The sequence below is a fragment of the Engraulis encrasicolus genome, chromosome 10 (genome assembly GCF_034702125.1).
Source record: "Engraulis encrasicolus isolate BLACKSEA-1 chromosome 10, IST_EnEncr_1.0, whole genome shotgun sequence".
Classification (NCBI taxonomy): Eukaryota; Metazoa; Chordata; class Actinopteri; order Clupeiformes; family Engraulidae; genus Engraulis; species Engraulis encrasicolus.
Window position 1 is genome coordinate 25,415,946 of NC_085866.1, and position 14,855 is coordinate 25,430,800.

The 14,855-nt window shown below is 44.4% G+C and overlaps 1 protein-coding gene across 1 annotated transcript in view; it reads left to right on the forward strand.

Moving 5' to 3' along the window:
* The first annotated feature begins 627 nt into the window (after positions 1 to 627).
* Positions 628 to 14,855, forward strand: part of LOC134457426 (sodium-dependent lysophosphatidylcholine symporter 1-like) — a 25,269-nt gene continuing 11,041 nt past the window's right edge. The window contains exons 1-9 of the mRNA XM_063209442.1: positions 628 to 753; positions 3,193 to 3,303; positions 3,533 to 3,657; positions 5,028 to 5,160; positions 6,416 to 6,494; positions 8,352 to 8,518; positions 9,669 to 9,759; positions 11,870 to 11,991; positions 13,508 to 13,591. Of these exons, the coding sequence (XP_063065512.1) occupies positions 628 to 753; positions 3,193 to 3,303; positions 3,533 to 3,657; positions 5,028 to 5,160; positions 6,416 to 6,494; positions 8,352 to 8,518; positions 9,669 to 9,759; positions 11,870 to 11,991; positions 13,508 to 13,591 (1,038 nt within the window). The remainder of the gene's footprint in view (positions 754 to 3,192; positions 3,304 to 3,532; positions 3,658 to 5,027; positions 5,161 to 6,415; positions 6,495 to 8,351; positions 8,519 to 9,668; positions 9,760 to 11,869; positions 11,992 to 13,507; positions 13,592 to 14,855) is intronic.

Sequence of the window (14,855 nt, forward strand, 5' to 3'; positions counted from 1 at the left end):
AAGCAGACTATCTGGATGTAGCCTACTGGTACAGTAGTTCCTGGATCCCTTCCATCATTAGGTCAAAAGAATCTGGTGCCGTGAGGAAGTAATTAAAAATGAATGGGCTGGCCTGTCAGGCTAATGAGGAAGTCCACATGCTTTATATTTGACTCCTTCCACTATCTACTCTGACCTGGGTGAGAGTGACTGAGAATCTTCACGGATATGCAGTGTGATATCCAAAATTTCTGGCCGCACTGCTCCCTTGGGGCGGCATTGGGGGCTGCCCCCTTGCATGGGGTTCCCATTACATTATAAGTATTAGGTGGAAGGCCCTTTCAGAGGACTTTGACTCAGGGCAGGGCAAACCTGTCAGCGGCCCTGTGTGTGTGTGTGTGTGTGTGTGTGTGTGTGTGTGTGTGTGTGTGTGTGTGTGTGTGTGTGTCTGTGTGTGTGTCTGTGTCTGTGTCTGTGTGTGTGCGTGGCTGCGTGCGTGCGTGCATGGGTTCCTGTGTGTGTGGGTGTGTAAGTCTTTTCAGCCATTCTTCTCTCCCTAATCCCCAAGCCCTGTAGAGAGGCGAAACTGTGTAAGACCTGCTCAGGTAGGCTATACCAAATATCTTCTGGTGCCAGAAACACTCCAGGATGAGCCAGAGTCTGTCGTCCTTGGGGAGGCTTGTGGCGTTGTGCACCTCACTTTCCAGTCAGGACTGCAGAAGGGGACAAAGTGGAGCAAATGGGGACAGCAGCACTGACAACTCCAACACCGCAGTGAGTACTGCTCATACTGTAGTCATTTACTACTACAAACTACAAAGTGCATTTGGCAGTGTTAATTCAACAATTGCTGTCATTTTGTCCTACTCTAAGTGTTGAATTAATAATGCAGAGTTTAGTGTGTACTGTGTATTAATCATTGCATATTACTCTTTAATAAATCAGTGCAATGTGTAGCCTCTTAATGCAGATGGGGACACCGGTAGGCTTATTTACTATTTGCTGAAAATACCCTACTACATCGTAGCAACATTGGTATGGCATCACTAAGAGCCTTAAGTAACAGATTAAGACACAGCCATTACAGTTTTGGTGACGCTAATGGGTTAAATTACGTTTCTTTGGCTAATGTTTGGCGACACAGATGCACTTGTTCATTGCATTGATTCTACACTGGTATTTTCTTCCCTGTAAGGGGTCTTACACACCAAGGCGGTAAAGCGTCGCGGAACAGCCACGTTTTTTACCGGCGTCGGTGAAAATACATTGAAACCTATCTGTCCTTACACACCAACCGGCGGTAGTCGGGCGTCAGCGGCGCGGGAGCCGGCTCCGCGCCGCGCTGCATTTGGAAAATAGAACTCAAGCGTATTTTTCACGCCGGCGACCGGCGGTGTCTCATTCAAATGAATGGCAACATAGCATGCTAGCTTTGGCTGTGGGGAGGGTTTTGAATAGGACTGGCCGTGCACGCCGACGCTGTCAGTGTGCAAGGCAGAGAAAAGCACGCCGGCCAAAACTAAGCAGAAAGACCGCGTCCGTCCTGCGACCGTTCCGTTCCGCCTTGGTATGTTTCGGCCCTTAGGCCATTGTGAGTGTTTCGGATGTGGTGGTGTGTACTGTAAAGGCGAGCACCATCTACCATAACTCAAAAAACCACAAACAACAGGGTAATCAAACTATTCCAAAAGCGTTTTGGAAAGGGTTTTACCTCACAGATTGTGAAAAAACATTGTAATTAACCATCAGTGTTAGTTTCTTTGGACATGTGTGGCTTCTTTGGACATACTATGTCCTGTGCTAGTGTCCGGGTCTGGTGTGAAATCTGTGGTGTACAGTGGAGGCATCCCGTACCACAGGGGTTGTCAACCAGGGCTCCGCAGCCCACTGGTTGTCTGTGGCAGTGTTGTTGGTGGTCCGGGATTTGCTATTTTCTTTTAAACTATTATTATGGGCAGTCATGGGTAAGCGGTTAGGCCGTCAGACTAGTAGCCCAAAGGTTGCTGGTTCGACTCCCAACCTGCCAGGTTGGTGGGGGGAGTAATCAGCCAGTGCTCTCCCCCATCCTCCTCCATGACTGAGGTACCCTGAGCATGGTACCGTCCCGCTGCCCTGCTCTCTTGGGGCGCCATTGAGGGCTGCCCCCTTGCATGGGTGAAGCATAAATGCAATTTTGTTGTGTGCTGTGGAGTGCTGTGTCACAATGACAATGGGAGTTGGAGTTTCCCAATTGGGCTTTCTTTCAATTATTGTTATATTATGTGTATATTAGTGTATTATTATTATATGATAGTTTGCTACTTATTAGATATTGATCTGTGGGTGGGGGCACCTCACCCGTTAAACTGGATTGGGGAAGTAGTGGGGGGCTCCTCGTTTGTATGGTTAGTGTTCACCTCTCATACACCACACACCTAGGTACCTTTTCATATCCTGAAGCCCACACTCATTGTCCAATGAAGTGACCAGAGACTGCTGAATAGGCAACAACCTGCTCAAATATGTTAACCGTCCCAGAGGCTCTACGAATTGAGTGTGGAGGACTTAAATCCTTCCCAATACAGTGATGCCCCGGGTCTAGGGATGCAAATCAATGCGTTAATCAATTAAAAAACATGAATCGCAATTAATCGACAATGCAACCTACAAGAGACCCAGGTGAAATGGGCATGTGAAGAGTGTGTGTGAAGAGGGGTGTGAATAGTGGGAATATTTAAAACACCTTTGGATTAAAGAATTGAAATAGAACTAATTTAAATGTGGTATTTTATCTCAATTTTTAATTAAAATTTTTAGATTTAGTAGTTTTTTTTCGAGAAACATTGAGATTTCGGGGGAAAAACGCCGCTTATCAATTAATCGTAAGTCGATTGATAAGGCTATCAACTAATGATTAATGAATTAATCGATAATTTGCATCCCTACCCGGGTCTAACTCTTCTAATGTGATGGCTAAGGTGGCAGAGGGACTCCCCCTACCCCGAACGCACACGTACACAAACACAGTGGGCCACAGACCACTGCTTAGTCTGAATGGTAGTAGTACCTGGGTCAGAACCAGTTGAAAGCAAAACCCCTGGCCTATCAGATCAAAGCCCTGTAGTACTGTGGCCTACACACTACTTGCACCCAGCATCAGTTAACCATTGTGCCTTGCCCTGCACCTTGCTTTCATAACTAACACCAGTTTCTGACCCCCTCTCACTACACCAGGGTGTTCCTCTGGTGAGGAAGCTGTGCTATGCAGTGGGAGGCGTCCCCTATCAGATGACTAACGTGGCCATCGGCTTCTGCCTACAGATCTTCCTGCTCGATGTGGTGAGGGTAAGTAGACCATACTGCTTACTCATTGGAGGTCTGTGTGTGTGTCCGTATGTGTGTGTGTGTGTGTATGTATGTGTGTGTGTGTGGGTGGGTGGGTGAGTGGCTGCGTGGGTGCGCATTGTGCATGTACCTACAGTAAGTATGTCTTTTTTGTATTGTATAATTTTATCTTTTTAATGATTTCTTTCCTGTTCCCTTTTAAATTAATTAATTCTCCTTTCCCACACAGATGGAGGCCTTCTTTGTGTCTCTGATCCTGTTCCTGAGTCGGGCGTGGGATGCTGTCACTGACCCCCTGGTGGGGTACCTGGTGAGCAGGACCCCCCACACCCGCATTGGCAAGCTGCTCCCATGGTGGGTAGGGAGGGCTGCGTGATTTGGTAGATTGGCAGCATCAATGTCATTCATTTCCTTCATTTATTCTATTTATTTCATTTCTCTCTATCTAAGATTCATTTTTTAAACTATGTTATAACAACATTACTAAGACATTACTAGAGATGCACCGGATCCTGATTTTTAGGATCCTGCCGGATACCGGATCCACTGCTTAAGATCCTGCCGGATACGGAACCGGATACCGGATCCTACGAAAGGGTTGAAACACATAGTCTACTCGCACACGTGGGCCCTTTTTATCACGTTGGCTCAAACTATTTTTTAGACTCATCGGCTTACTGACAAACTGCCTGCAACGGCCACTTCCAAAGGGCTCTCACTCCATGCAGTGATTGGGGTTTTGAAAGACTGACTGAAAAGCCTAGGTTACGTAAAAACTAGAGATGCACCAGATCCTGATTTTTAGGTAACTGCCGGATACCGGATCCACTGCTTAAGATCCTGCCGGATCCAGATCCTGTGAAAACCCTATTATCCTGCCTTTTCCGGATCCGGAACCGGTGCATCTCTAGACATTACAGAGAGACTTGGTCCTTACCATTTTGGTGACAATAAGCTTGTACCAGAGGCTCCGCACACAAGAATAAACACTGTGTAGAGAGCGCTTCTTTTGTGAAATGCACTTTGGACTCCACTGGGGCAGCCATGGTGTAATGGGGTAGCCGTGGTAAAAATGCAGTAGCCGTGGTGTAATGGTTAGGGCGTTGGCCTATAGATGACAGGGGTGGAGATTCAATTTCCAGCCTTACCAATCCCTTTCTCCCTCCATGGTTGAAGTGCCCTTGAGCAAGGCACCTATGCATGCACACACTGTTCCAGGGACTGAAACCAATATCCTTTCATATCCTTTATGTCGCTTTGTATAAAAGCGTCATCTAAGTGTAATGTACTGCAATGTAATGACTCCTCTGGGCGTCTTGTCCTATGCCCTGCTGTGGCACCTATACACACACTGCTCCAGGGACTGAAACCAATACCCTTTGATATCTGTATGTCGCTTGGGATAAGAGTGTCAGCTAAGTGTAATATGATGTGATGTAATGAATTGTACTGCAGGATGGTGATGTCCACCCCTCTGGGTATCCTGTCATATGTGCTGCTGCGGCACCTATACACACACTGCTCCAGGGACTGTAACCAATACCCCTTAATATGTAATGTAATGAACTGTACTGTACTGTAGGATGGTGGTGTCCACCCCTCTGGGTATCCTGTCATATGTCCTGCTGTGGCACCTATCCACACACTGCTCCAGGGACTGTAACCAATACCTTTTAATATGTAATGTAATGTGATGTAATGTAATGAACAGTGCTGTACTGTAGGATGGTGGTGTCCACCCCTCTGGGTATCCTGTCCTATGTGCTGCTGTGGCTGGTCCCCAGTGGCTCCCCTTCCCTGACCCTCAGCGTGCCCTGGTACCTGCTCACCAGCTTCATGTTCGAGACCTTCATGAGTGTGAGTTCCATTACATCATTCGGTAACACTTTATTTTAGGGATACATCTATTAGCACTACTGCATGCAATGTTCCTGTATAAGTAACTTGTAAGGCATGTACAAAGCAAAATCAATGCATGTATTCGCAAATGTCTTGTTCATGCACAATAAGGGATTTATTACCAATTTAACCTTAGTAAGGACCTAAAGTAAGGTCGCCAAATTCCGTCCACTTCACTGATCACTTCACTGAAAACGTGATAATATCACTATTTCAAATACTATTTAATTATGCTATCGTATATTTTTGGATAGCGGCAACTGTGTAACATTGTATGTATTAGTGCTTGTAGATGTATCCCTAAAATAAAGTGTTACCCATCATTCTATAAAATGGTAGGCCTATGTAAAAGAACTCTGAATGAATGAACAGTAGGCAGAAGCGGACTTTCCCGCAGGCAAACTTAGGCAATTGCCTTGGGCCCCGATCACATCTGACCTCCATAGGGGCCCCAACTGTCAAACCCGTCATGGTAAAAACACAAAAAAGTGGCCTTGATCTAAAGATGTCACTTCTGTAAAGTAATCAAAGATGTAAATGAGACAAAGTAAAATAGCACCAAAACACAACATTTTATGTCTGCATATATAATGACTTTTGAGGGCCCCATATTTATATTTCACCTAGGGCCCCAGCATGGCTAGATCCGCCCCTGACAGTAGGTTGTATAGTCTGGTCATCCCTCGGTCTTGTCCTGATTCTACTGTCCTCAACTGTGAGTGCTACTGAGGCATTCATCCCCCTTCCTTGCTTGTTGACGACGTGCCAGTCGGAGCACACCCACCACCCACAATCCTAATGATGTCAATTCATCACATTGCTTTTCCCCTTCGAGAAGTGCACCCTTGGCGTCAGATACTCGTAGTCTAAACTGACACATCTGCCTATCATGCTTCTCCCATTCAGTGTGTGCCTCCCATCATCTATGCTTCACTCATCACTGGGGGTCCCCTACACCAGGCTCAGCAATTCTGGGGATTCCTCATATGTATTCACTTGTTGTTCTGTATATCTCCTGTGCACTTTGTATTTCCTTGTGATGTTGGCTTGATTATGTCCTCTTTTGAAAGTCGCTTTGGTTATAAAGCGTCTGCCAAATGCAATGTAATGTAATGTATTCATGGCTGATGTGCTGATCCCTGACTAATAACCTGATCTACTGTATTTACTATTTTTTTTTACAATAATTGTCTCTTGTCCCATTGTCCCACAGTGCTACCATGTGCCCTACACCTCCCTCAGCATGTTCCTGGGTGGACACCAGCGAGACAGAGACTCTGCCACAGCCTACCGTAAGACACTTGCTGGATCTCAAATGGTGCACTGGTGCACTTCAGTGTTCATGTTTTAGTGTGTATAGCGTATTCATTACGCACTAAAGCATAGTGCCCGAAGTGCACAAGTGCACCATCTGAGACGCAGAATTGGTCTGTACACTGTACACTACTACAGTATGCACTACTAGTCAGTTCACGATACGAGACTGTCACGTTAGTATTGTTTGTATTTTCATTCCCAGCAGTGTTCTAATGTGTCTTAGCTCAGTGGTTCTTAAAGAGAGAGATTCCAGGGGGTGCACAGAATTTTGTTTGTGTTGAGGTTGTGACCAAAACTTTGCTTGCAAACATAATAATTAGACCAAATTAAAGCATGTTTTGCTCACCATTTAAAGTCATTAAGGTATTGATTACTGTCTCAAGCAAGAATCATTGTAATTCATCACTTAAATCATTTTTATTGCGCATGCATGTGTAGAAGTTTGGGTTGGGAGTGCGCGGTTTGTCTTCGACACAGGTAAGGAGTGCTTTAAGAAAAAAAAGGTTAAGAACCACTGGCTGAGCTGATCACCTGCAATGTACCTTCAGTATGCACAGAAGTATATAAAGTAGAAATGGAAGTACTCTCATTGGTGTAATTACAATACATACAACACGCTAGCTATTACATAGTTGTTCAGTAGTTATACGGTAGTTATTCCACGGTTCCTAATTTAGATACACTGTAAGATCTCATATGTGTAGGTGTATCTGCTTTTACTTAATACACCTGAGCAGTACACCTGTGCAGTCATGGGTAAGCGGTTAGGGCGTCAGACTTGTATCCCAAAGGTTGCCGGTTCGACTCCCGACCCGCCAGGTTGGTTGGGGGAGTAATTAACCAGGGCTCTCCCCCATCCTCCTCCATGACTGATATACCCTGAGCGTGGTACCGTCCCGCCGCACTGCTCCCTTGGGGCGCCTTTGGGGGCTACCCCCTTGCACGGGTGAGGCATAAATGCAATTTCGTTGTGTATACACAATGACAATGGGAGTTGGAGTTTCCCAGTTGGGTTTTCACTTTCACTTCACTGAGGATACAGTGTCTTGAAGCACCTCCCCATGTGATTCAAGTTGTCTAAATTCAAAGCATTTCGGACAATGTCTGCGCCTGTGTTTAGAACAAGCCACATACAATCCGGTTTACAAAAGAAGAGGCCAGATTGAGATGAGATCGAGGCACAGCTGGGTTTTGTTATTGTTTTTTTGTTTTTTAAGAAAAAAGCATTCCCGCCAGCCTCCTCCTGTTACACTTCACTCAGCATCAAGTATGCCTCTCTAACTCATTAATATTTCAGCAGAAACTATTGGTGGGTGAAAGCCTTACACTGCTCGACTGTTGCACTGCTGACAGTGATACAGTGATCTCGGGGGGATTCCACGGAGTGGAGTTTTGACTTTCACTCTGAGTTTCACAGTGCGTTTACTCTGCAATTTCATCATCACTGACTTGCTTGGGCCTTTTAGGCCTACCTATTTTACATCCTCTTCTACCTGCCGAATTCCACATCCGTAGGAAATGTAGGCCATCCCTCCTCTACTCTATAATGCTGTTTTTCTGCATCGCTCTGATCTCTTGCCATCTTTCTCTCTTGCCATATCCATCCTCTTTTTTCGGTTTCTCCTTTTCTCTTTTTCACTTTTTGTCTTCCTTGGTCTATGTGTGTGTGTGTGTGTGTGTGCGTGTGCGTGTGCGTGTGCGTGTGTGTGTGTGTGTGTGTGTGTGTGTGTGTGTGTGTGTGTGTGTGTGTGTGTGTGTGTGCATGTGCGTGCGTGCGTGCGTGCGCGTGCGTGCGTGCGTGCGTGCGTGCGTGTGTGTAAATCCTCTCCTAGGGATGTGTGTGGAGATGGTGTCCATGCTGCTGAGCTCTGTGGTGCAGGGCCAGGTGCTGAAGGTGTTCCATGCGGAGAGGGACCACGCCTGCCTCAGTGAGGAGCACACCACCATGGGGGATGCCCACAGCACCCCGCCACCCCTACACCCACCGCTACCCAACACGGTGAACACACATATACGCATTGATATATATATGTATATATATATATATTTTATCTGATTGTTTTTTGTTGTTGTTGTTATTTGGGCAAACATTGATTTGAAACCTCACATCCTTGCCTGCAGAGAAACTGCATCACTCAAGCTGTTGATTGCTTTAAAAACTAAATAAAATCAATACTTAGTTATTGCCCCTTGTCATGGCAGCAGGCTACTCTTCGACATCCTCTAGAATATGACTTTGCTTTTTACCACCACCGTGACCTTAATCATTTTGCCAAAGGAACGCTTTACTCTTGATGTAAACACTTCACTACCATACTTGTACTATACTTCTACCACATAACGCAGAGTCTAGTTATTACAACTCGGTTATTGACGTTCTGGTAACAACAAATTCATAATAAGGTAGGGGTTGTGTCTTACATCTTTTCGTTTCACAGCCTATTTTGTTTTACACCTGTGGAGTGTGTGTCTCTTGTCTTTGAGTTGTTCCTTTTCTGTGGAGAAGTAGTCGCCTGACTGCATATTTCAGCAAATAACCTTGAAAGGCTGTCTCAGGGGTATCTAGTTTCCCTGTGATTAGCAGGCTTTAGTGTGTGTGTGTGTGTGTGTGTGTGTGTGTGTGTGTGTGTGTGTGTGTGTGTGTGTGTGTGTGTGTGTGTGTGTGTGTGTGTGTGTGTGTGTGTGTGTGTGTGTGTGTGTGTGTGTGTGTGTGCGTGCGTGTGTGTGTGTGCGTGTGCGCGTGTGTGTGTGTGTGTGTGCACATGGTTGTGTGCGTGCATGAGTGCATGCGTGCCTGCGCGTGTGTGTGTGTGTACGTATGTGTGTGTGTGTGTGTGTATGCATGCGTGCATGTGTACGTGTGTGTGATTGAAAGGCTGTACCTGTAATTTTCTTGTCTTCTATTGTCAGTGTGAATCCATGCATGTTGAATATCTAAAGAATGCCTAAAAAGGCAGTTGCCAGTAGCCTTTGTGTGTGTGCATGCGTACATTTGTATGTGTTGCTTTTATGTTTGCTTGTAAATTCACTGTAAAAATGCATTGTTAAGACTTAGAGAGCACTCTGGGAACAAAACACACTCTGAAAGGTGTTAATTTTTTTTGCTGTGTATACAAGTGGTATGTGTTGTATGTATGTTTGTTAATTAGAAGAAGGCCTTCATGACCTCTGCGCTGGTTCTGGGAGGAATCTACTTCCTGTGCAGCTTGACTCTCTTCCTGGGAGTGAGGGAACAGCACGGTGAGTCACCTCGGCAACACAGATGGTGGACACAGACCAACACACATGGAAACACAATATGAAACTTGGCTATATTGGCTCTTTGCCATTCAATTATTACATCTATGATTATGGTATGAGAAGTGAATAGGGTATACGGAGGTTTTCTTGTATAGTACATACAGTATACAGTGAGTCCAATATGTATTTGATCCCTTGCTGATTTTGCCCGTTTGCCCACTAATAAAGACATGATCAGTCTATAAATTTATGATAATATGTATTCAAACATGGAGAGACAGAATATCAAAAAGAAATTCCAGAAAATAACTTAAAATAATATATTTTAATTTATTTGTATTTCATTTAGGCTAAGAAGTATTTGACCCCTCTAGCTAAAGAAGATAAAGTGCTTTGTGGCAAAGCCCTAGTTTTCTAGCACTGAGGTTAGATGCTTCTTTTAGTTAATGACAATGTTTGTGCATATAGTAGAAACTATTTTTGCCCATTTCTCTTTGCACATTATCTCTAAAACATTAATAGTTTGTGGCTGTAGCTTGGCAAATGGGAGGTTCAGTTCTCTCCATAGAATTACTATAGGGTTAATATTTGGAGACTGTCTAGGCCACTTCACGACTTTAATATGCTTCTTATTGAGCCACTCCTTCGTTGCTTTGACTGTATGTTGTGTATTATTGTCATGTTGGGAGATCCAACAATGGCCCACCCATCAGTGTAGTGGTGGAGGGAAGGACGTTTGCACTCAGGACTGCACATTACATGTCTCCCTCCATCCATTCATTGACGATGTGAAGTTGTCCTGTGCCTTGGCCAGACAAACACCCTCAAACCATAATGATACCACTCTCATGCATGATGGTGAGGAGGGTGTTCTTGGGATCATAGACAGCAGTACTCTTTCTCAAAACACATTGAATTGTGATAAGGCCAAACAGCTTGATTTTGGTTTCATCTGACTACAGCACCTCCTTATCATATCCTAAACCAGTCTGATGTCCGTTGGCAAACCTCAAGTGGGACTGCGCAGGTTCCTTCTGAAGTAGAGGTACCATGTGTGCACTACAGGATTTTAAACCTCTGTGGCATTAAGTGCTACCAGTAGTTTTCTCAGTGATTTTGGTCCCAGTAGCTTTGATATCATTGCCTAGTTCATCCCGTATAGCTCTAGGGTGATTTATTTCTGTTCTCATGATTATCAAATCCCTACAAAAGGTCAAATCTTGTATAGAACCCCAGACAGGCTGATGGATAGTCATTTTGTATTCCTCACATTTTGGAAGAAATGCATCAACAGCTGGGTCATTAATACCCAGTCTCTTTCTTGTGGTTTTGCAGCCCATTTAATCTTTGTTTAGGTCTAAAATCGTGTCCCTGATATCATTTGACCACTCTTTGGTCTTTCCCATGCTGGTGAGGTTGGAGTGTGACTGATTCACTCATACTATGGACTGATTCTGCTGATTCAATGTGTCTTTTAAGCATGTTAGTATGTACAGGTGTCTTTAATTCAGATGACAAGTTGATCGGAAGTGCCCATCTGGTCTGTGGTCCCGGAACTGTAATCAGTTGGCAGGGGATCAAATACTTATTTTGCTCGATGAAATGGAAATAAATTAATATATATTCTCTTCAGTTAATTTCTGGATTTTCTTTTTGATATTCTGTCTCTCCATATTAGAATACATATTATCATAACATTTATTGACTGATCATGTCTTTGTTAGTAGGCAAACCAACAAAATCAGCAAGGGATCAAATACATATTGGACTCACTGTATATGAATCCTTTCGCTATCTTAATTTCATATATTTCTATTTTTATATGGGAAGATAGGATGCTTTAGTTAATTATTTACGATAATGGGAATGAGACATGTCTTTCAGCCTGACTCAAGTTAATAAATAGTCAAATGAATTCTGGAAACAGTTTTACCAGATTGGAAAACTTAGTATATGTAGTGTCTCTTTAGAATGATAGTAATAGTAAGATAGTAATAATGATGATACATAGGTTTTCTATACCGCTTATCTAAGCACTAACAAATGCTTACATGGCACTGTAGAAGGTTACAGAGAGGTTGTAGAGTATTTAATTTTTTGTTTCATGTAGTTCCCGTCCACACTGAGGAAGAGAAGCATCAGCCATATTTGTCCAGTCTGAAGATGGTTGTGCGCCACACCCCCTACATACGACTGGTCCTCGGCTTTCTCTTCTCCTCTCTTGCCTTTCAGGTCAGGCATTCCTTGATGTGTGTTTGTATGCAGGGCCATATTAACGCACAGGTTAGATACGGCTGCAGCCGAGGGCCTCCCACCTGCCACGGGGCCCTGACTGGCCAAAAGATGTGATCTTGAAAAAAATCATCTGTCATGTCAGTTTTAAAATCTTGTTAGTACTGTAGTCATCAGCAGACTTTTTGCATGTTATCCTTGATTCCTAGCTTGTACTTATGACACTGTCTATGTAACTGTCATGTAATTTGCCTTGTTGGGGGTCCACCACAATTTGCTGCATAGGGGCCCCGGACCATCTTAATCTGGCCCTGTTTGTTGTATATGTGTACAAGAGTATGTCAGCATGCGTGTGGGCGTATGTGGCTGTAACCATATGTGGCTATGCTCAACTCGATAGGCATGCAGTCAAATATAAATGATTGATGCAGTTTATAATAAACATAAACATAAACGTTTTCCTGAAACACACATGAATAATAGTTCAGCAGCGCCACTGTTTTAATAATTGAAACTCAGTCAAGTGTGCTGTTAAATATACATGTGATCCAAATGTATGATTGACAAAGGCTGGCAAAGCTGTTCCTGTGGACCAGTTTTAAAGAACCTCAGTAAGGTGTTCAACAGTTACCACAAGGGGGCTCTCAAATGACTACCAGTGGTCGAGTTGTAAAATCAAAGCAGGGGGGATGGTCAGAGATGAATTGTGATTATTGGGGGTTAGGGGGTTTGGGGGTTTTCCCCAAAATTTCAAAAATGTTGAAAATGTAGTTGTTAAAAGTGCAGGAATGCCTGTTTCAGAGGCGGATGATTTTAGACCATTTTCATTGTAGGGGGGATGGCATATCCCCCCCATCCCCCAACAACGCAAGCCCTGATGACTACATAAAGTTTTTTGTCTCCGGAAAAAAAAGCATGTTTTGCACTATACAGTATTAGGCTGAGGACATGCTTGCTGTGTGCATTAAATTATTCATGATACAACCGTGTGAGACCGAGTGCACATGCTTGCTTCAGGACAACCAGAGCACTTTGCACAATAGTGGCGGTATCATCTAGTAGTCAACAGGGCTATCATTACATTTTTCCACAATTGTTTGACTCTACTTCTCAACATGGACGTTCGGAAGATTGCCCCTCGCGTTTCCCTCCATAGTCTGGCTACAGTATTTGTGTGTGTCTCTCTCATGCATGATTTCTATTTAACCCCTTTGCGCAGAGCCTATGTTATAACCTTACTGTCAACCAAAATTGCAATGGCTATGTCTTTGTCTGTTACTTCAGGCGCTTGATAATGTCATAGCAATGTTGTTATGATGTAGTTGAGTATTTTCAGCGAAAAGTGAATAGGCCTGCCGGCGACCCCATCTGTAGTAAGAGGCTCATATTTAGTGGGCCTAATTCTATAGGCTGCAGAATCCTGCATACAGCGCGGTGATTTACAGTTGTATCATTTGTGTTTTCGTCCTATTTGCATGTTCATTTCTGTTTCTTATTTTCTTGTGTCTGTGTCCAGATGTCGTTGGGCAACTTTGCTCTGTACTGCACGCATGCGTCAGGACTCGGGGCCCAGTTTCAATACATCATCCTGGTGCTACTGGTGGGACGCCCTCTCCCTCTCCACGCACACACACACACACACACACACACACACAGACACGGACACACAAACCTTCTCTACCACTAATACAATTCTTCCACACACACACTAAACACTTCCCAGAAACACTTATTTCCCTCTACAACACACACATACACACACACACACACACACACACACAGACACACACACATACAATACACGCACACGCGTGCTCACACACACACACACACACACACACACACACACACACACACACACACACACACACACACACACACACACACACACACACACACACACACACACACACACTTATTACTCATCGCCCACTCCCTTGACCCTTATTTCCCTGTACAACACACTCCCCCCTCTCTCTCTCTTGCACACACACACAAACACACACACACACACACACACACACACACACACACACACACACACACACACACACACACACACACACACACACACACACACGTATTACTCATCCCCTTCTCCCCTGACACACATATTTCCCTTTACAACACTCTCTCTCTGTCACACACACACACACACACACACACACACACACACACACACACACACACACACACACACACACACACACACACACACACACACACACACACACACACACACACACACACACACACACACACACTCACTCAACCCTTGTCTCCCCCTCCCCCCACCCCCCTCGCTCACCTGCAGCCCAGACATTTGCTCTGCAGCTCTTATCATGATGCCCTGTACTGCAGTGGTTCTTAACCTGGGGTGCGGGCACCCCCTAGGGGTGCGCCAGAGATTTCAGGGGGTGCGCGGAATTGTGTTTGTGTTGAGGTTGTGTCCAAAATTCTCTTAGCAAACATTATAATTAGGCCAATTCCAAACCAAATTTAAACGGTTTTGGTCACCATATCAAGTCATTAAGGTATTGATGATTGTCTCAAGTAAAAATCATTGTGATAAATCACTTAAATCATTTCTTTAGGGCATATAGAAGTGTAGAAGTTTGGGTTGGGGGTGCGCAGCTTCTCTTGGTCACAGGTAAGGGGTGCGTGACGAAAAAAAGGTTAAGACCTACTGCTGTACTGTATATCACCATAAGGGGAAACAGCCAGCCCACACAGCAGCATTGCTTGGTACCTTACAATAGAAAAAAGGAGGTATCGCACACCAATAAAGTCTTTCTTGAGGTGCTGGCTTCCTGAGCGTACAAATGTTAAAGAAAATGAAAAGAATGCCGCACATTCTGCTCCAT